We start from the raw sequence: 22,482 nt of genomic DNA, 5'->3' as shown, positions 1-22,482 counted from the left end.
AGACAGCCAATCACTGCTGTGTAAATCTAGCTTCTCAAAAGAGGGTGGGGGAGAGAAATGATTCCCCCCACCAAAAAAAAACAAACTTTGAAAGAAGGGTATATGTGTGTCACAATTGTGGTGAGTGCAATACATCGCAGGTGAACTGTTGGATTTATGTACATCTACGTCCACTCACAATGACTGCCATATATTGTCAGATTTTATACTTGTTAATTTCACTGGGAAACCTGTCTAACCACTGTCCCAGGTTCTATCCCATCATCGCCAGTTAAGGAGCTTCGAGAGTTGTTTCCAGACAGAGTAGCAAATAGTGGGCTACAGAAACCAACAGTCTGATTCAGAATAAAGCAGCTTCACATGTATGTTCAGTTTGATAGTAGACTATGGGTGCTTCCAGACAGATGGCACCTAGCGCTAATGTTCAAAAGACATTGTGAAGCTATTCAGTTTTTTCCTTATTTAAGAGTGTTAGGGTTATATACAGTACATAAGGTGGGGTGTGGGGGGAATGGTAAACAATGAGGTCATAAGGAAAATAAATGCAGAAAGTACTGGTAGTGACTAACCATCACCATATTAAAAGTGGTCATTCACAGTGCACTTGCTGCTGATAACACAAACATCCTGGCAATTAAGCCAATTTTCAGGGAATTAACAGAAGGGAAAATTAAGAAATGTAATTCCCACCTGCAGTCCGAAATGGGACAGGGAAGTTAAAAGGCAGTGAACCATGCACATAAACCCCCACAATGGAACTGAATAAAAGGATGAAGAGTCCAAGTTTAACTGGCTGAGATCATGCAAAAGGTCGGCAAGAGCGAAGTCCTGGAAGTTATGCTCTCTGTTCTAAAAGCCCAGAAAATGTGAGGGCTGGCTGTGGTTACTTGGTGGTGAAGGGGAAGAACTCGGCACACTTTCAGAGGCACTTCTGTTCACATCTCCCAGGATCTAACCCTGGCACAAATCAGGTTCCAGGACTAGACTGTAGTAAGGACTGGTTCATTTTAAACCTTGGGGAGCAGTCCATACTGGGAGCAATGCACTGCCAAAACACAAGTGCCATCATTACTCACTTGATAAGGTAGACATCGTACTTCCCTGCTGAGCGACCAGACTTCCTCTGCTTGAGCTTACGGGTCCAGCCCTCAGGCAAGGTGGGATCATCATACATGGGTCCACGATCTCGGATAACGGAACGGCGCTGTTTTGGAGACGCAGAGGCTTCAGGCACAGCTGGAGCAGTCCCAGCTCCTTCCGACATCTCTGCCTTGCCAGCTTCAGCTGGTTCTGCAGAAGGCTGTGCATGCTCATGTTGCTTTTCCTCTTTCCGCTCCTTCTTGACTTTTTTGAGTTTGGGGGACTTGTCCTTCAGGCCCTGTAAGTCTTGGTCCTCAGATTTTTCTTCCCTGCAGGAAGAAAAAAGCCCATATGAGTGCTGAGCATGCACAGAGCAAAATATAAATAAGACAGATGGGTGAAGCAAGAACCAGTCACCCAACTACAGCCACAAGCAAAGCTGCACTCATAAAATGCCCCCTTTGTTTTTGGAACACCATCTGCTGGGGATTCAATAGCTAGAAACAAGAGACGCAGGAGCCCTGGTGCACAAGTAGATAATTATGGGCCACCAATGGGATGAGCCTAAAAAAAAAAAAGTCGAATTAAATTCTGAGGTCTGTTGTATACATTTCCTGTACTGGCAGTATAAAGCCATTGTGCAGAACAGCAATAAGGCCTAATTCAGAACAGAGGATGCTCTTTATACTGAACACATTTTTCCAGCAGTAACAATGAACGGTATAACCACTAGCCCTAAATTCCTGAGAACTTCACATAAGCAAGAATACTGAAAATGAGAACAGAAAAAGTGTTAATGCTTAGTCTCATTGTTGAAATCTCCATTCTCATTCATTTCATTTATTTCATTTCTATACCGCTCAATAGCCAAAGTTCTCTGGCCGGCTCACAAAAAACAACACATAATATAAAAAACTTTAACATACAAAATTTAAAAACAATTTAAAACAACTAAAAACAGTTATAATAAGATACCAGGGCCTGATAAAACAACTGATATTAAAACCCCATCATATGCTGTGAAATGCCTGGGAGTAGAGGACTGTCTTAACCAGGCACTGAAAAGATGGCAATGTTGGCGTCAAGTGGACCTCAGCGAGGAGATCATTTCACCATTGGGAGGCTAACACCAAGAGGGCCCTCTCCCTTATTGTCATCCTCTGAGGAGGACCTCAGGTGATGATCATAGTGCACGGGTAGGTTCATACCAGGAGAGGCACTCCGTCAGGTATTGCAGTCCCAAGCCATGTAAGGCTTTACAGGTCAAAACCAGCACCTTGAATTGGGCTCAGAAACATACAGGCAGCCAGTGCAAGTGGGCCAGAATTGGTGTTATACATTCAGACCTTTTGGTCCCTTTTGTCAATCTGGCTGCTGCATTTTGTATGAGCTGCAGGTTCCAAATGGTCTTTAAAGGCAGCCCAACAAATACAACACATTGCAGTAATTCTACCTTGGGGGTTACCAGAGCACAGACTACTGAACCAGGTTATCCCTGTCCAGATAGAGGTGCAGCTGGTCCACCAACCACAGCTAGAACGTACTCTGTGCCACTGAGGCCATCTGAGCCTCAACTGACAATGCTGACTCCAGGAGGATCCCCTGCTATGAACCTGCTCCTACAGGGGGACTGCAACCCCATTTAGAACAGGTTGAACACGCTCTATCTGGTCAGAAGAGCCGATGACTAACAGCATCTCAGTGTTGTCTGGATTAAGCTTCAGTTTTTTGGCCTTATCCAGCCCATTGTCATAGCCAGGCACTGATTTGGCACATCCACAGTCTCACATTCTGTCTGTCTGTCTGTCTGGGAAAAATCAGAGTTTTGTAATACATCACAGACTTGGAAGTTAGGATGATATAAAAGGGATCCAGCTGCTCATTTTAAAGGAATAGTATAATCATTGGAGACCACAAGGCTTGAACACAAAAATATAAGAACACATATGCTGAGTCAGACCAAGGGTCCATCTACTGATAAGAAGGGCCCTGCTGGATCAGACCAAGGATACATCTAGTCCAGCATTCTGTTCACACAGCAGCCAACCAATAGCCGACAGCAAACCCACAAGCAGGTCACGAGTGCAACAGCACCCTCCCTCCCATGTTCCCCAGCAACTGGGGTACATAGGCATACTGCCTCTGATACTGGAGATACCATAGAGCTATCAAGAGTAGTAGCCATTGATAGCCTTCTCCTCCAGGAATTTGTCTAACCCCCTTCTAAAGCCATCCAAATTGGTGGCCATCACTACATCTTGTAATAGCAAATTCCATAGTTTAACTATGCTTGGTTCTTAATGATCTCAACACTCCCACTGTTAAACATTCTCTGATACACCGAATGAAAGCCAAGGACAGTAGTTCAAAGAAGAAGAAGAAAAACTCCCAGAGACTAAAACAAAAGGGCTGGTAAATGCCCAGCTGCCTATTTGCTTGGACACCCAAGTGCCTAAGAACCTGCAGTTCTCTCTTCAGCACTATACAGCAAGTGGTACCTAAAATCCTGAGGCTGGTGCTTAGTAGCTGATTTTTTCCCCCGGATTTGCCAAGTAGATCAACAAGAAATACTCATATACAAAACCTATTACTAAAACATAGAAGATACAGGATGTTGCGGCCTATGTAATTCACAGTGCCAAATTGAATGTAGCCACTCCACCCCCACCTTGATGTCAGATTTTATTCTCTGCCACCTCCCTTTCCTTCACATAGAAGGGAAACCAGCAGCAGTGATAAACAGAAAGACAGGAGGTGTTTAGGAGGAAGTGCTTAGATACTCTAGGCTATAATTACTGCTGCAAAAAATTCAAACTGTTTGTAAATAAAGCTGGTGAAGCAGGATCTGGCAGATTACATTGCTTTCTTTCTTGAGGAGTAGTGCAAAAATCATAAGGTTGCAGAAAGAGGATGTTGCTTGTTCACAAACTAATGGTGCTCTAGGAGGGGAGAGAGCACATTTCTCAAAAAGTAGTGGTGATACATAAAAGAGTTGCGTATCTCTGGCAATACCAGATGAATACTCTCATACTTCCATGAATATAAAAAGATGGCACAGTTTTGTCTCTCACTGCTAGCTAAACAACACTGTGTAGTTAATGCAAAACTATCCTTTTTTCATACACTCTGGCAAAATGTTCCTTGAAGAGCCACAAAATGAATTCTCCAAGTCGCATAGGCAGACACATTTGCAGTCCTATTTGCCAGATTAATTAACCTGGGGTTCTCGTATAACTGCCAAAGCAGGCTGGAAATATTCTGACATGAGATGGGATGGGGAGGGTCAGGAGGAGGACTTGCTAATCCCAGGGATGGCAATACACCAACCAGCAGTTAGGCCATAGGTATGAACACAATCCCATCCTCTTCCCCAAGGAATTTTATTGGGACAAAAGTCCCAATAGTTACCTCGGACACTCAAATAGTTACCTCAGAAACTGGTGGGTTAAAGTGTCACTTTTTCCTGTACATATAACTTTAACCATGGCTGACAGCATCTGAAGAATTTTCCCAGGCCCTATGTTCAAACGCTACCAGGATATCCCCTAAAATTGATAAACTGAATAGTAACTCTTCTCCAAAAGTGCCCTGACCCAACCGTTTGTTTAGCTGGAAACTGCCAGCCCAAGTTCTAGATCAGGAACGGGCAGAAGGTAGACTGGAATCCACTGTTATGTCTCTCGGTGATTTGCAGCAAGGATTTCTGACTCTCAATTGTTTAACTATAGTTAACAAAATGTCTCTCCCTTGCCCTAAATTATACTGCTGAAATGAAAGAAGCTGGGGAAGGGGTTTAATCAGGAGTGGATTGTGACCTCTGTTCATTTCCGGTATTCAACAACTAATACCTGGGTTCAGAATTCTTTAAATCTAAGTGTATGTCTTTTACAGCAGGCACTGGTTGGTAGATAGATCTCAAAGTTCCAGTTAAAAAAAAAGTAGATCCCACAAGCATGAAATCTGTCCACCCCTGCTGTATAACCTTCTGTTCTCTCCACAGAAAGAACATTTATCCCAGGTCTCACATGCACCCCTAGCATAGTCATGAATAGCTGCATCCACATGAAGGAACAACTCTCTTACACTCTGGCAACCCATATTATATCCAAGTTGGGTTTTTTAATAACATTAAACAAATACATTAAATATTGATTGGTCAACAAACAATACACAACAGCTGAGAAACTTAACTAGCCAAATACCTACAGAGAATTAATACAAACTTATTAGTACAAAAATAAAAAGCAGCAAGTATATAATTTATAAACTGGCAATAGCTTTATATATAATTCAGTAGACTTGTACTTCTAGCGGGGTATACAATTGCTCTGCATCAATGAGGCACTGACAGAGTTTTGCTTATTAGCATTTCACAAACAGTTTGCCTCAAAGATGCAACACCCAACTATGGAACATGTGTGATTGGGCAAGTTACAAATATTACATAGAATCAACTTCTAAATACTCAACTTCAGAAGGATGTAATGGCTACGTCACATTGCCACGCTTTCCCAATCATTTTTCTCTTTGAAGCAATCGCTGATGCAAGCCAATTTAACAGTTGAAAGTGAGCTCACTGAGCTCATTCTGCTTTCAGGAAATGGAATCCCAAGTTGAGATGTTTCAATTATGTCCTATATTCCAGAATGACATGACCGTGCAGCTTAGGGACAGCAGAAGCCTTACTGTATTAAATTTTAATCTGTATAAAATTATGTATAAAAGATAAAGGGAGCAGTTCAGCCCATTCTTTGACAGGATACAGGGTTAGCCATTAAAAAAGAAAAGAATAGACATGTTACTCAAGGGAAAGAAGTGGTTTGATTTGACAAGTGCCCAGCTTATTCCACTTTTGACTGATTCCATTTGTAATATGGTGACATGTTTAGCCATAATATCAAGGTTAACATAAATGTTGTTCTGATACTCAGATGTCTTGATGCAATTCAGTGAATTATATTGGGTTGTATCCAACTTTGTCTGTCCATCACTGGGACACTACTGGCAGAATGGATTCCTCCTGCAGACCCCCATGCACCCCCAAATCTGCTCTGGAGGACCGGGACACACATACCACAGAGCAGATCAGGGTGCAGAGTAGCTGGGGGAGAAGAGGAAGAGCATGTCTGCTCACACAACATTGGATGCAGCCCACTGTATGAATTTGGAAGAACAGATTTTTAAGTCTTTGTATCTTGTAAAGGAAGAATACCAGCTGGAATAATACCTGGAAAACACAATCACTATTACATTTAAGAGTTACATTTACAGTAACTGTTACACTGAATGAAATAGTATTTCTGGATCTTTACCGACATATGTGCCCACTATAAAGTGAAATTAGGCTAAAGTGGCTGGATGGTTTCCTTAAAGAGTTTCTGAACTCTTCAGAAGAAAAATCAAATAATTAAAACTTACAGAATTCACTACCACAAGGTGTAGTGGTGACCACTGGCTTAGAAACAGACCTTTTAATAACTATTAGCAGAAGTATTATTTATTCAGAAATGTTACATTCTGTCTTGCTGTTCATAAGGTGGCATACAAAATTAAAATATACAAAAAATAATAATCCAAAATAAAATCTTAAAATCAGAACAGCAACAACAAAATACATTTATTTAGAAGTCCTAACTAAACGTTTACCTACAAGTTCAGAAGCAGCATGTGTCACCAGATGTTGGGGAGAAAGAACAGGGAGAATAGTTGCCTTCATGTCCCTACAGCCCCTTGCACCACCACCCCTATATCTGCTTGAGGGTCCCCCAAATGTCTGGAGCAGATTTGTGAGGGCAAAGGGAGGAATTGCTGAAAATCACATCCTCCCCATTTCATTGCCAGAGGGACAGTAGTTGGATGCTGCCCATTTGACTAGTAACAGTACAGCCAATTTTCTGAAAATTAATGCTGTTTCTTGCCTTATTATCAGCTCCAAGGATGTCTGAATGTTTGTAGATCTCTAGGGATCTTATGCCACTTGTGTGAATAACAATGCATTGTATTTTATGCTGCAAAGGCAAATTTGCCCTCTTGACAATAAACTACGCATTGCCATATACATTATTCCCCACCAAGTGTGTGTTTACATGGGGGTGGAGGTTGGGTGTTCCCTAGCATTTCAGTACCTGTTTCTGGTTGCCAACAGCTGCAAACCAAACCAGATGAGAACTTCATACTTCTTTACAGGACATTCCCAAAAGTTACTATGTCAGGGGCCCAAAGGCAACATGTATTGATTGCTTGCCACTGTCAAGTGCATTACTAAATATGAAGTTATTCAAGCAAACAAAAAAAGGTATAACTTGCATGCCTCTCCAAGACCGGTCCTACCAGTGTGCACAGTGAGGCAGCTGGGAATGTCTAGATTCTTATGGACACATAAATGTGTAGAACAGATGCTAGCTTAGGAAGTTCAACATGCCAAGTGAAAATGACAATGTAACCACAGGAATTTCCCAGCATCAAGTGCACATCATAGGCAAGGCAGCCAAACTCTGATGAATCTGTGCATGTTGACACAAGAAAAGTGAAGTCGTTCGCAATGATGTTACCATGGCAGATGAATCAGGTGTAACATGTGTGCAAACATCTCTTTAGGTACATTCCGCTCTTGAAAGCCAGATGATCAGCAGAACTGCAGTGCCAGATTAAAGCAAGAGGGACTAAGGAGCTTGATGGGACTGGGAACAGTTTTGTGTCTAATAGCTCTGGTAGTCTGGGAATGGTGAGGAATCAGTCTCTTCTCCTGCCCCACTCTGCTTATGGTTGTGCACACAGAAATCCATAGGAAATCCCAGTACCACTTGATCTGTTTGCTCTAGCATGATCAATGTGTGAGTGTGTGGGTGAGGCCTGAAGCCTTGGCCTCACAGGCTTTTTACTGCTGTCCTGAAATGCAGCTTGAGCTCACCTCTCAGCTGAAGGCTAAAGTCCAGGTCATTTGGGCGGCAGCTGGGGCAGGAAGGATGCTCGGAAAAGGGAGCTGCTGGTTCCAGCTACCATTATCTAGGTCACTTGTAATCTGCACCAGGCTGCGCATCAAGAGCTGGTTATATAGGGAACATCACGACAGAGCACATTGGGATGAAAGGCTCTCTGGAGCAAGTCAACATGAGAGGATTAAATTTGTTGCTCTCTCCCAGAGCCTCAAGCTGTCATCTTTTTGCTATTTGTAGCAAACATTCTTGCTAGCTGATGTAACAGGGTTTTTCCCCCAGTCCAAAATAGCTGCTCACTCTAGACTCTGGGAAATCCCTATTCATACTACCAGCTGAGCTGAAAGGTGCCCCAGCCTAAGCACAGAGATGACAGCCTCTGCTCTAAAGGTCAGAGCTCAGCAACAGGAAGGTCAAGCTTTTTATGATGAAAGCTCAAGCAGTTAGATTAGAATCAAACAGGGCTATACTTATTTCAGTCATATGGCCAACATGATGAGAGTGTGGGGGATTTAATGAGAGAGATGATATAACTTAGTAGTCAAGAGCATGAGCCAGGAAGTCAACTTAGCTCAACCATGAATTCACTGAATAATGAAGGTACTACAGCAACATGGATTTGGAAGCCTTCTGTAATACATAGGGCAATAATTCTAGCCTGCCTTATAGGTCTGCTGAAAAAAACCTACCAAGCCTGTGCTTGTGTGACTGGACTGTTATTTCCAGTATCTAAACAGCACCCCCTTCAATCATGCCCACTGAAAGCTGCCACTTTTATGACTGCTTTGGGGCTGCCCCAATCACAACTGTCAAACATTCTTGCTCCACTAAGGCCCTTCCTGGGTTTACCCTTCCTGGACGTCCTCTTCTCACACCCGTCTCTGCCAAACGTTCCCATAATCTGAGTCACCCTAGTGCCTAGTTCTCAGCTGAATGTTATCCCTAGCAAAGGAGCCTGTGGAGTCCAGTTGCAATTCATCTTCTCTTTAGCCTCAATGATGGCAGGGACCAGTCTGGGATAGCAACAACTGCAGCGCTACATTCTGAACTACATTCAGAAGATATATTCAGCAACATACTGTATGTAACAAACATTCAGAAAATGGAATAGCAGATCCGCCAGAGTATGAGGAGAACCATAAAGGGCTTCTCTATATGAAACTTTTAACTGGCTCCTTTACCCAGGCTTTTTCTTCCAGATTCTTTGCGGGATTAAGATAGGCTCCTTTACAGGTTTTTCCCCTGGGTTTTTTCTTTTTCTGCCTTTCTATATGTTCCATTATACAACCACTAGGTGGTACTGTGGTACAGCAGAATTGTGCAACTACACAAAATTTCTATGGTGTTATAGAGGCCATTGACAAAATTCCACACTTTCCCCATTAAGAAAAAAACACGACAATGGTCACAAAGCACAGGAGACGCCTTGGAGGATGACATCACGTAAAGGACCCGCAAACTACCGCGCACACAACAAAAGCCTCATGCAGAAAAACACAAAGGACTGGTACAGGGAATAACGGCTGTATCCCAAGGGCTGATGCACTCTGCTCTCCCACCCTTCTACATAAGGTCTCCCCTCCTTTCCCTTTTCACAGCTAATCATGGTGCAGTGTTATGTCTGTGTCAGTGTAAATGCCCACCATAGTTGGCATCACACTTCATAGAGTTTACAGTGAGGTTTAGAAGCTGATTGGGTAACCATAGTTACAGCTAATCACTCAGATTTCTTTTAATCAGGTGACACAACACTAACAAATATCAAATAGTTATTTTATCATTTCCATATTTTGCCTTTCTAGAAATTATTCAAGGTAGCTTCCAATGCAAGAAAAAATAAAACCATCTAAATATAAATAAGGAGAATAATTTCCCAGGAAAAAATATAGTTTACTGGTCACTGGTTAAATACTTTTACCACAGATTTCTGATTGTCATTTTACTGGGAAAAGGAAATAAAAGGAAGTCGTTTAGAGACAATTCAGAAGGTGACAATCGTTTTGCCACCAATGTCACCTGTTTAGCTCTTAAATAAACACACACCCTCAAGGAAAATACCCCAATGAACCTAGAATTGCACACTGTCATTACTCTAGCCAGCTTAAAAACGGAAAGTGTCATATTTGGAAACAGTGGAAAATACAGGCACAAGCCAATCAGGAAGGTCAAAACCAGTGCCACAGAAGAGCAAGAACCACTGATTAGCCCAGACACTTGTCAGATAGGCAGTGGTCCCCTAAAACAGGAATACCCCCAAACCAAAACTCCACCAGTAACAGCCTCTGTAGGAGCACTGAAACTCAATGTATTCAAAAACACAAGGGGAATTCCCAGATATCACTGTGTTTACATTACAACTGAAATGCTTAAATAGTCCCAGAATGCAATGTGAGTGGGTGTCTTGCCTGTATGTGAGAGCTCATATCCCTCTTCTGCCTTTTACTTTTTGGACAATTTACTTTTTTTTAGCCTTACGAGTTTGTCTTCTGGGCAACTGGTGTTTTGTGACTGACCACACCCACCACAGCAGCCATTTTGTGATAGTGCCCATGACACAATGTTCCTAAAGGGGTTGGGGACCCCTGCCCTAAAAACTGAATTCAGCTGCATATATTGTAATTCTCAACAACCAGTTCCTTGGCATATTAACTTGCCTGTGCATTTTATTTATTATCTGGATTATTGGTTCAATCGATACCTCAAAGTTTTAGAATATTCTGTAGTCAGACTGTCTGGTCTGCATGATTTCTTATTATTTAGTCCCTTTAATATTTGTCTTAGCAGTTCCTTATGAATTCAATGATCTCAGTATTCCTGTGGCTACTTGACCCCACCCCATAATTCACAAATATCCTTAAAATTTAGTTGTTTGTAATGCCTATAATTTCGAATATTTTACAAATTTCTTTCTCTATCACTATCTTCTCTTTGATAATCAAAATACTTCCTTGCTTCTTTAGTTTACATGGGTATATACTAATGGTTTACTGCTTTAGTTTCCATATTTAAATTTTCTGTTTGTATACAACAACCTCTAATATATCTTATGTGTATCTAACATGTATAATCTTCTTTGATTATATTTAACTGAGATAATCTGTTATTTTTATGCATACTTTCTAAATCTTATTAATTTCCATGTTTTCTATATCTTATTTCTTCTCACTATTCTCAAAATTTCAGGAGTACTAGATACAAATGTACAGGATAATTTATTTCAAAGTAAAAACAAAAACTTTTTTCTTCATAACGTTTTGAACTCCAAACACGTTTTAATGCAACTTCTTAATCAGAGTACATAATTCTTGTTCAAATCTTATTAAGTTGGATCTAGAGTTGTGTGACGCAGAACTCCATGAACTGAATGATCCTGTTAGAGGAAGGGAGCAAGGCAGCCATTTTTGCCTATTTCACACACACACCCAGCCACCTCGGGTTGGAACCCTGAATTCCAAAAACTGCTATGGAAGGTTGAGGGACTCTCCCAAACAGTGTGTGAAGCGGCCCTGAAGGGAGGAGGAATCAGTGAAAATCACCACCTGGCCCCCTTCCCCCAGCAGAGAGCCTTCCATTCACAGAGGAGCAACTCTGGATCCAACCGACTATATTTGTTCAATAAGCTCTTCTGTCTAACAAATTATACATAACCAAATTCATGTCACCATCTAACATTATCTATTCTTCTGCAAACAAACAGTTTAGTAAGGTGTTATCAATTTTTTTCTGAATATTATTTGGAGCACCAATATTTCCATTATTTTCTTTGCTCCTTGTTGTTGTTGTTCAGTCGTGTCCGACTCTTCGTGACCCCATGGACCATAGCACGCCAGGCCTTCCTGTCCTCCGCTCTCTCCCGGAGTGTGCTCAAGTCCATATTCATTGCATCGGTGATGCTATCTGAATATGAACTTGAGCACGCTCCGGGAGAGAGCGCAGGACAGGAAGGCCTGGCGTGCTATGGTCCATGGGGTCACGAAGAGTCGGACACGACTGAACGACTGAACAACAACAACTGCTTTCCCCACCCTTTTGTTGACGATGAGTGCTACTCCATTTCTTCTAAGGGATTCTTGCCCACAGTAGTAGATATCATGGTCACCTGAATTAAATTCACCCATGCTTGTCCATTTGAGTTCGCTGATTCCCAAGATGTCGATGTTCAATCTTGCCATCTCATGTTTGACCACCTCCAGCTTACCTTGATTCATTGATCTGACATTCCAGGTTCCTAAACAATATTGTTCTTTACAGCATCGGACTTTCTTTTCACCACCAGACACATCCACAGCTGAGTGTCCTTTCGGATTTGGACCAGCCGCTTCACTCTTTCTGGAGCTACTTGGAAATGCCCTCTGCTCTTCCCCAGTAGTATATTGGACACCTTCTGACCTGAGGGGCTCATCTTCCGGCGTCATCTCTTTTAGCCCTGTGATACGTTCCATGGGGTTTTCTTGGCCAGAATACTGGAGTGGGTTGCCATTTCCTTCTCCAGTGGACCACACCTTGTCAGAACTCTCCACCATGACCTGTCCGTCTTGGGTGACCCTGCACAGCATAGCTTATGGCTTCACTGGGTTACACAAGCCCCTTCGCCACAACAAGGCAGTGATCCATGAAGGGGATCTTTGCTCCTATTTACACATTAACAAAAACAAACCCTCTCTCACCTTTTAGACTACCTACTACTTCCATATTTTGGACTTCATATATATATATATATATATATATATATATATATAGCCACTGCTCTTGATCTGAACATCCCTGCAACCACATATACTTTCCCCAGTCTATTTTCTAATAGGTGATGATGATGTTATTTTTATATGCATTCCCTGTAACATACCTGAGCTTTTTACTTGAGTCCATGCTACAGACAGCCAAACCACCCTGGGGTGTTCTCTCTTTTCAGGCGTAGCTGGATCAACTGATGTAATCCTGCCAAGTGGTAAGGTTTTGAGGGTGTGTTTTTTTTTTTTTTTACTACACATCAGACATAGATGTGTGTTCTAATGTGTGGTAAAATGGTCATCAGTATGGGCTTCCTTATTTTTGCAAATTTGAAATTTGTAGCTGATAAATTAAGAAAGACAAATATTTTGTCCCAATGGGCCTTCCTGTTCAGATTATTTTTTTTAAATGCATACATTAAGAATACTGAAGTGGGAGATGAAATTTTAAAGGTGTTGGAGAAAGGGAGAGAATAAAAAAATCAGACATGAAAAAGGAAGGTTTTGGTAAGGTGTGAGATAATAACCAAGTTATGTATAACATATTTTAGGTTCCTATTTAATGTCTGACCAGAGGGAACATGAAGTAGTCCCTAAAACATCTGAATCATCCTAGAAGCAGGATGAACTGGAGGCAGAGGAAGACTGCTGTACAGCATCTGTCCTTATTTGTAAGAAAGTTTAGGGAAATTCCTAAACCTGTTCCTCTTTGTGGGGTGAAGCTTAGGGCAGTCTGATCTGCAGGAAAAGCAATCAAGGTTTTATTTGGCTGGGAAAGACTCAGTTTATGAATAGTAAGCAACCATATTTAATTTAATAACATTTAAGCAATCTCATTATTTGAAGACTGACATTTTATTCACTTTTGTAAATAATTTCCATTAATGAACATTTTATTTTTTGTTCATTTTGAAAGGTGGTCTCTAGCCTCAATCCCATGCCTACACCACAGGAACCAGGCTACTGAGTTTCTTTTAGGTAGAGAGGGTTTATCCTAGTGGCAGCAGTTAAAAGATTTTATAGCTGAGGCAGCATTCCCTAGTGGTGAGATGTAATTGAGAACTTTATTAAAAGCTATGGCAGTGAGTTCTATAGACCCAAGCCTCAAAGTTAATTTTTAAAAAAGAAAAGAAACATAGGTGGGATAACCCACATGCTATTCCATTGTATCTGGTGACAGTGGTGGGATAACCTACAGGGATTTTTCATGTTTGGGTTTCAGATTAGAACTACATTAATTGACTGCTACAGCATCTAACCAGAAGAAACCCAGAAACAGAGGACTCTGTAGAACAAAACCCAAACTGTCAAGACTGCACATTTTCTTCCATATTATGATATGGGGACTCTACTCAAATGGTGGAAAACAGCACAACTTGGAGCATCCCTAAATCTCTATCAGTAAAAGGCACATAAGATCAATAATTTTAATAAGGAATTGAAGAAATAACTATGATGGGAATCTTACAGAAAGGATTAAAAAAAATTCCCCATGGCTTCATTATTTCCAGACATTTTACATCTCTAGACTTTCTATTCAAGTGTTCTTATTACATAGTTTTTAGAAATCATTTTGTCGGGATTAAAGGCTAGGTAACAATATATGAACACTTTGTTTTAACTTCTAAAAGAAAAGATTCCATAATCCAAAGCTGTTCACTTTTTTGAATTTTTCAGAAAAAAACTAAAAATGGTCCTTGGTGAAAAAAAAACCAAAAATCTGTTTTCCTAATTTTTCCAGGCTTTTTCCCCAGGCTTTCACATCTCTAAGCTGGAGATAAACAGAAATACACTGTTGAAAGAACAGCAAAGGTGGGATTCTCACCTGCATGGAACCCAGCATCACAGTTTGTACAACAAGTATGTATACCAGGATGTCGAATGTGGGATTAACTAACAGTCTGGTCCCTGACCTCATAATTCAAGCAGACAGTCTCCTTATCATTTTTAAAGGTGCACTGCGCACACACACAAAGACAAATACACTTCAATGTTTCCACATTTATTCCACCTTTCAAGGAAAAACAATTATTTAAAATAAAAGCAAAACTGCTCTGGGGACTTGGGGTGGTGGGGTAGGGGATTCATGACATCACAGTTGCCAGCCAACTGGCACCCTCTACAGGTGATCTTATCTATTCAATTTTACATTAAATGTTATTTAATAGATAACAGTCTTATCTATTCAAATTTTACCATGCTAAAACCCTGCACAACCAAGCTACTTTGGAGCTCAACTTGGAACAAAAGTAAAAACTGCCTTTACTACTGTTACAATAGTGCATATTTGTGCACAGGCTACCTAACATTAGTCTTCTGGCTGTACTGCATAATGTCTATACCAGCGGTCTCCAAAGTGGGGGGTGCGCGACACGATCCACAGGGGTGCACAAGCTGCCTGATCATTGAGCAGCCCCCCACTGCTCCCAAGAGGTGGGCGGGGGCAGCACAATGGGACGGGAGCTGGCTCCTGTCCTATTGAGAGCAACTGCTCAGGGCATGGTGCCTTCCTGCTGAAGGAAAGGGGGAAGGAGATTAACCCTTCCCACTCTCCTTTCACGGAATGAAGCTGAGAAGGAAGCAGGCACTTTCCTCTCAGCTTCCATCCTGCCAAAGGAGAGCAGGAAGGGTTAACAGCTCAGGAAAAGGTTAACCCTTTCCGCTCGCCTTTGGCAGACTGAAACCAAGGCAAGGCCCCAGAAGAAAGCGTGTCCTTTCCTCTCAACTGCCATCCTACCTAAGGAGAGCAGGAAGGAGATTAACCCTTCCCATTCTCCTTTTGAAGCGGAGAAGTAAGTGGGCACTTTCCTCTCAGCTTCCATCCTGCCAAAGGTGAGTGGGAAGGGTTAAAAGCCCAGGCCAAAACACAAGTCAGCCAAGGACTGGGGACTCTGTGCAGGGCTGGTGACCAGGACTCCAAGCTCCTGTGCAGGCAGGAGCCTGGCCAAGCATGTCTTTCCCCTCCTTGCAATGAGACCTTTCCCCTCCCTGCAAGTTGGCAGTGGTGCCCTCAAATTTATCTAGTTTTAACTAAACTAACTCTCACAAAATGGATAAGTGGCTTAAAAAGAACTGAACTTAGAACCGGACCTTCGAATTGCTGTATCAGAGTGTTAAACCAAGATTTTCAAAAAATAATGACGCATATTCAATCACATTGCTCTCACTAAAAATATTAATAATATTTTTAAAGTAAGAGCAAAAAGGGGTTTTGTACTGTTAATAAATAAACAATATTTTAAAATAGTTTATTTTATTTCATCTTTATCTCATCCTGTTTAATTTTTATTTTTTGTGTATGTTTTATAATGTACATAATATATTAGTACAGTAGTACATGTATATAATTTATAAATAAATATACATATATTGGCGGTGTGTGCTCAACATTTTTTCACTGATGGGGTGCGCGATCGAAAAAGTTTGGAGACCACTGCTCTATACAACCAAATTCATCTGAGAACTGACTGGAAGCAAAACAGGGCAGGGCTGCAAGGCCAGGTCCTGCAGACACATTAAGCACATTCATTCTTGTACAACAGTTCCCCACAAATAACAGTCTTTTACCCTGATATTAGTTATGGTATTTGTACCCTGCTTTTCAATTAAGATTGGCTCCCAAAGCAGCTTACAATTCAAATGTACAAAAAGGGATCTGTGGACTTATTTATAGCAGCCTTTTTGTTATTGTAGACAAAGTTTCAAGCTTTTCCCAGAGGAGATGGCTGAAGGGTCTAGAGATGGACTCAGGAGCCTATTGTCAGTAAAAGATGGCAATCCAAAGACAGCCATTCCAGTGATCTGCAGAGTTGTCTGGTCCCTGGCAAGTGATATAACAAATTAAGTAACTGCATCAAGTCAGTGACCAATTTAACCTATGGAACCATGACCGGAATTGCTTCAAGAAAAAGACACAAGAGGCAGAGCAAATGATGAGTGACACAATCCTTGCCACTAGCAGCCAGCAACACCCCAAGTAAGCAACTGCACTACCTGATCATCCTCAACAGTCATTATCATATATTCATACTAATATCATCTATTCATTCTATTTTAACCAATTTGTAAATATATTATCCTCACAGCATTCAAAGGCAATGAAGTCCACAAGTCCATTCTTTTTCTTGTGAAAACATATTTTCTTGGCTGCTTTTAAAAAATGCTACCTAACCGTTTTATTGGATGCCACCTAGTTTGTGTCTTGCCAGCAAGATAAAACACCTACTTTCTTTCTCAGCTCCACTCATGGCCTATTAAGATGTGTATGAGATTTCTGTAGCCTTAATTACAATGGATATCCTTTAGATCTCCGTGCCTTCACGTATGCCAGGCTAGCAATACTAGGGACATTTATCTATCATCATTTCATCTGCTTTTAACATACACAATGCTGTTTTATGACTACTTTGTAGGTACCAGGGTAATCTTTTCATCTATATATATTACTGAATGTTTATTTCAGGCTAGCAAAATAGCCACTTGGCTAGACACAGGAAGCTTTATGACACATTGCTAGTTACTTCTTTTAAGAATATAAGTGACCAACATAGGCATATTTTAGGCAGGCATGCAAGAAAGCAGGCTAAAATATTTCTGGATTTAGCCAGGAAAGCTAAACATAACATAATAGCCAAAATCTGCTGCCAAAGGTAACCATCTCACTTTGCCTTGTGGAAACGCCAACCCTGGATTTAGCACCAGAACAGTGTCAGTCACTTTTCAGTAACATGGTATCTGCTTCCTTGCAACCTGAGTAACTCACATTTGTTTGGGGGGGGCAGGGAGAGAAAAGAAAAACAGGGTTTGCTACTGCAGCAGCCAGGGTGTGTTTGTGAGCAGAAGAGTACTGATCCTGCAAACCCTAATTTAACAGGAGGCGGGGGGGGGGGGGGCGGGGAGAGACAATGGCCTGAGGTAAAGAAAGAATGTTGCTGCAGGCTTAGAAAGCAGTGCTGAAGGAAACACGAGGGCAGAAGTGGGAGAAACTAATGAACATCTTATTCAAGAATAAAAGGGAAAAATCTTCCATGTGCAGTGTTCAAATAATGGCTGCAACATTTTAAAATCATCGTTTTAAAAACGTGAGCTGGTTACAAATTAATCTGTAAAAGAAGATGTAAACAGATAGGCTTTAAAAACTTTTTTAAAAAATACAAGGACAGCCCCATGGCAGCAAGTCCCACAGTGATGGGGCCACCACTGAAAAGGCCCCATCAATTGCTACTGCCAGCCTGATGAATCTCACCGGCAGGCTAGTCAGCAGGGCCTCAGTGGCTAATCTTAACTGCTAGGCAGGCTCATACGAGCACAGGCAGGCCTTCAGATAACCTGGTCCCAAACTGTTTAGGGCTTTAAAGGTGACCAGTACTTTGAATTGGTCTCAGAAGCACACTACAGTACAGAAGTAGTGTTATGTGCTCCAACTCCTGCAAGCAACCAGGCAGCTGCATTCTATACCAGCTGCAGCTTTCAAACTGTCTACAAACGCAGCCCCATGCACAGCACATCACAGTAGTCCAGTGTGGATGTAACTAGTGCGTGGAAAACTGTGGCATAGTCTGCTTTATCCAGATAGGAACAAAGCTGGTGAACCAGCTAAAGCTGATAAAGTCCTGGCCACATAACCCTCCACTAATAGCACTGAGTTCAAGAGAACCTCCAAGCTGTGCACCTGATCCAGGGGGAATGGAATCCCATCCAACAATAGTAGCAGACCTCTCTCCAGATTTCCCTACCCACAGCACCTCCATCTTATCTGAATTAGGCTCCAGCTTGTTAGCCCTCATCCAACCAAGAACTGCCTCCAGACACATGCTCAAGCTTTCCACAGCCTCCCTAGGATTTGTAGATAGAAATGCAAGGTAGAGCTCTGTGTTATTCACATACTGTTGACACCTTAATCCAAAAGCCTTTGGATGACTTCCTCCAGTGGCTTCATGTAGATGTTAAAAAGTGACAGGGGACAAGATGGGACCCTCTGAGGCCCCCAGCACCACCTGGAAGGTCCAGAGTCATTGTAACACTGTGCCTCCCAGTCCTACCCCAACCAAGCTATCCAGAACCTTGGCCTCTGGTATCAAAGGCCACTGAGAAGTCCAGGGGAACTAACTGGCACTCCCCCTATCCATTCCCAGCATAAATCATCAACTCAAGTGACCAAGGCCCTTTCTAAGCCAAAGCCAGGTCAGAAATAATGTGTATCACCCAAAGCCACGTTTTAAAATATTTGCACCACAATTAAGAAGGTTCTCCAATGTACTCACATCGCAAAATACAGATTCAAACTTGAACTCCAGCACTGAGAATCCCCTGGCCAAAGAAAAGGAGGCATACGGCCCACTGGCTGTTGTCTTGCAATGTTTGCTGTATAGAAGCACAAACCTCAAACTAATTACATGGAGGTGCACTACAACAAGGTTACATACAAGTCCTTGTTTTGAAAAAATAGCCCACAATAGGCTGAGACAGTCCATTTCATTATTCCCGTTTCATAAGTGAAGCATGATAGCTCTTGCTCTGGGTTATACAGAAAGCTGTTCAACACTGGGGCTGTTCAACTTTGATTCCCCCACAATTAAAATTCACAGCCTTTTGGTTATTTGAAGGAACTGGGAGGGTACACCTTACAAAGACACTTTCCTGGACTACAACACTCCATGCTCATCTCCTCTGGGAGCTGGAATCCAGGTGAAGCTGAACAGGATAAGTGCATTCTCTTAAATAGTTCCATATCAGAGGAGGTTTGTTTTTTAAAAAGTTAAAAGAGACAGGAGAGACATGAACATGCTGCAGTCAAAAACATATACCGAAAGCAACTGTGACTCGTTGCTTAACCAAAGCAAAGAAATACAAATTTCAGCCCATCTTGTAATCCAGCTCAGAAAAGAGAAGGTTTTGGGTGGGGGGGGGGTTGTTTTTTAAAGAGTTGCAATTCACATTTGTAGCACAAGATGGCACTGAGGTCCTGAAGAGACAAGCTTGTCCTTTTCTAAAGCAACACTGCTCAGGAACTGCAACTAGATCTAGGATTAGTCTCCTTCCCCTTCCCTTTATTTAAATAAATTAGCAGCCCCACAGGAAAACAGCACTCAGGGAGAAGTTGTTTTACCCTTTCCCCATTTCATTCCCCCTCCCCTCCACAGCGAACAGCAGACAGCAGCTGCATGGAGGGGAGCTAGATATAAATCGAGGAAACAGTTAAACACCTCCTCCCCAAGTCTTGTTTATTTTGACCCCCAGTGGTGTCCTTTTCTGCTGTGGTGCTGATCTCACAATTTGTGACACAGAAGACAAGAAAGGAAGGACTAATTTGTGCGACACCTCTGTGCTGTTGGTACACTTCCTTCTACCTGATCTTTTCACCCAGAGACCAAAAGTCTTAGAATTCTGGAAAAGGAAAACTTCTCAAAAGTACTCAAACATGCCTTCTCCGCAAGAATACCACCACCAAAACAACAACCAAAGACCTCTTCATTCTCCCAGGCATTTTAAATTGCTATTTGCTTTATTTTTAATATGCGTACTGCTGCATTTTAAAATCACCTTCTGTTTTTAGCTGTTCAATTATTTCTCTTTTAAATGCTGCTTTTTGTTGCTGCTTCTAAAATAATACTTTTTAATGTGTTTTATTATTGGTTTCTATCATTGGTTGTATTGTTTTTGCTTTTATTATGTATGTCACCCTTACAGCTTCAGTTATTGGGCGACTCATAAATTGGGTAAATAAATAAATAAATTGGTAAATTGGCGAAGATATACACATTCTCCTACAAAACATCGTAGATTTGTTAATTTTTTTAAAAAAAAATTGTTTTAGTGAGGCAGCCCAGGAGGCAGGTATTAAGAATGGTGTGTTTATAAGAAAATCTACTAAGAACCAAGGGTAAGAACAAGAAAACAACTTTTAACCCTAGATCAGAGGTGTGGATTGGGAGTTTGTTTTCATTACTCATTTCAATGGCCAGAGGAAAACTCTTATCAGTGGAATAAATAAAATAAAGCGTTGACCTTGCACTCTGAACTACTTGCAAGTTCATTGTTTTGATTTTTTTGTTCATGCTTGTGGTCCAACTTCACCCATTACTCTTTGCAACCCATGATATAACACCAGCAGGGAGCACTGTTTATATAGTCTTAATTGTGTCAACATGTAGGGATGTACGAAACGACTTACCTGTTTCGTTTCGTGACATCTGCGGTGGGGGGGAGGTGCTCCGTCCCTCCCCCCGAAATTCTCGCTGGCCAGCTCCATTCCGCGGCGACTCCACGGAGCTGCCGACCAGGACCACCCACAGCGACATCCGGCCGCTGCTGGGCTGCGCAGGGATGCAAATGGCAGCCGCCATTTGCGTCCCTTTTTTTTGCCATGTGACAGGCTACATAAATATTTACACAGCCTATCATGGCAAAAAAAAAAAAAAAAGGGAATGCAAATGGCGGCAGCTACAGCAGCCGCCATTTGCGTTCCCTTTTTTTGCCATGACAGGCTATGTAAATATTTTTATTTACATAAATATTTACGTAGCCTATCACAGCCTCTGCAGGGATGCAAATAGCATCCCTGCGTTAGCCATGATAGGCTACGTATGTATTTATGTAGGCTATGACGGCAATAATGATGAAGCCAATGGCGGCCGCAGACGCGGCTGCCATTCGCAAAGCAGCACAAATGGCACCAGGTAGGTGTTCCGTTTCATGCGCCTTTTGCGGGGTGGGGGGGCTTCATTCCGCCATGGATTTCAGGAGGCCGAATGCCAGTGCATTCGGCCTCACTGAGATCCGTGGCGGAATTCTCCACCATCCCTATCAATATGTAATAATTAAATACATGTAATAGTAAACGCAACACCCACTGAGAGGAGGAAAAGCTGCTGCTTCCAGTATGGATGATCAGAAGCACAGAAGCATTTGACCTTTTTCTTGTATACTATTTGCCATGCGGGGGGTGGGGGAGAGAATTCAGAGGAGAGAAACTGCAAATATGGAAGGCTGAGTGCTCCCATCTGTGCTCCAGTCACCCATGCTGAAAATCACTTTTTAAAATCTCTATGGGCCATCAATTTGGGCCTCAAGAGATGCACTGTCACAAAGGGCTGGCTCATATGCAACAGAGTTTAGCTTTACGAGAACAAGCCATAGCAATCCTCAAGCTCATATACTCCCCCCACTCCTGCTGCACAGCTGTCAGGAGGAGTTTCTATTTTTGATTAATTGCAGCCATTTCTGTCATTCAAACCAGACAAACTGTGGTTAACTGTAACTATGTTTGTTAAAACAACCCACTTTAAATCATGTGTTATGAAGGAAGCTTGTTTGAACAAATCACAATAAAGATTAACCACAATTTAGGCTGCATGCTAAACTGTGGTTAATCTAAAATAGAATCTAAAGCTTCTAATCTTCTAACAGCCAAGCTGGAACAGGAGGGGCATGTGCCCAAGTCTTGGTGCAACTCATCCTGGTAACGCTAAACCGTGGTTTAGTGCATGAGTGGGCACAAAACAGATCAGGATCTGATGATGTGCAATAGATCAGCAAGGATTTCTGACTCCCAATTGTTAACAAAAGCAGCATCAAAATTAATTTTTCCATCTAAATTTAGCTGCTAAAATGAAGAGAACTTGGGGTAATAGGAATGAACTTGTGTGAGAAAGGACTGTGAGCTCAGCTGAGTTCTGCTACTGAAAAACAAATTCCTAGGCTTAGAATGTGCTCAGGGGGTATACTGTTCTATTCCA

General features: G+C 41.8%; 1 protein-coding gene across 3 annotated transcripts in view; it reads right to left on the bottom strand.

Moving 5' to 3' along the window:
- Positions 1-22,482, bottom strand: part of MECP2 (methyl-CpG binding protein 2) — a 102,941-nt gene that overhangs the window by 16,701 nt on the left and 63,758 nt on the right. For all 3 annotated transcript variants that reach the window (XM_084835991.1, XM_084835993.1, XM_084835992.1), the window contains one exon: positions 1,077-1,409. In XM_084835991.1, the coding sequence (XP_084692117.1) occupies positions 1,077-1,409 (333 nt within the window). The remainder of the gene's footprint in view (positions 1-1,076; positions 1,410-22,482) is intronic.

Source organism: Heloderma suspectum, chromosome 2, assembly GCF_057233095.1.
Source record: "Heloderma suspectum isolate Gila_16-S chromosome 2, 16-S_ref, whole genome shotgun sequence".
Taxonomy (NCBI): domain Eukaryota; kingdom Metazoa; phylum Chordata; class Lepidosauria; order Squamata; family Helodermatidae; genus Heloderma; species Heloderma suspectum.
The sequence above is the reverse complement of the archived record's forward strand: the minus strand, read 5'-3'. Positions and strand labels throughout refer to the sequence as shown.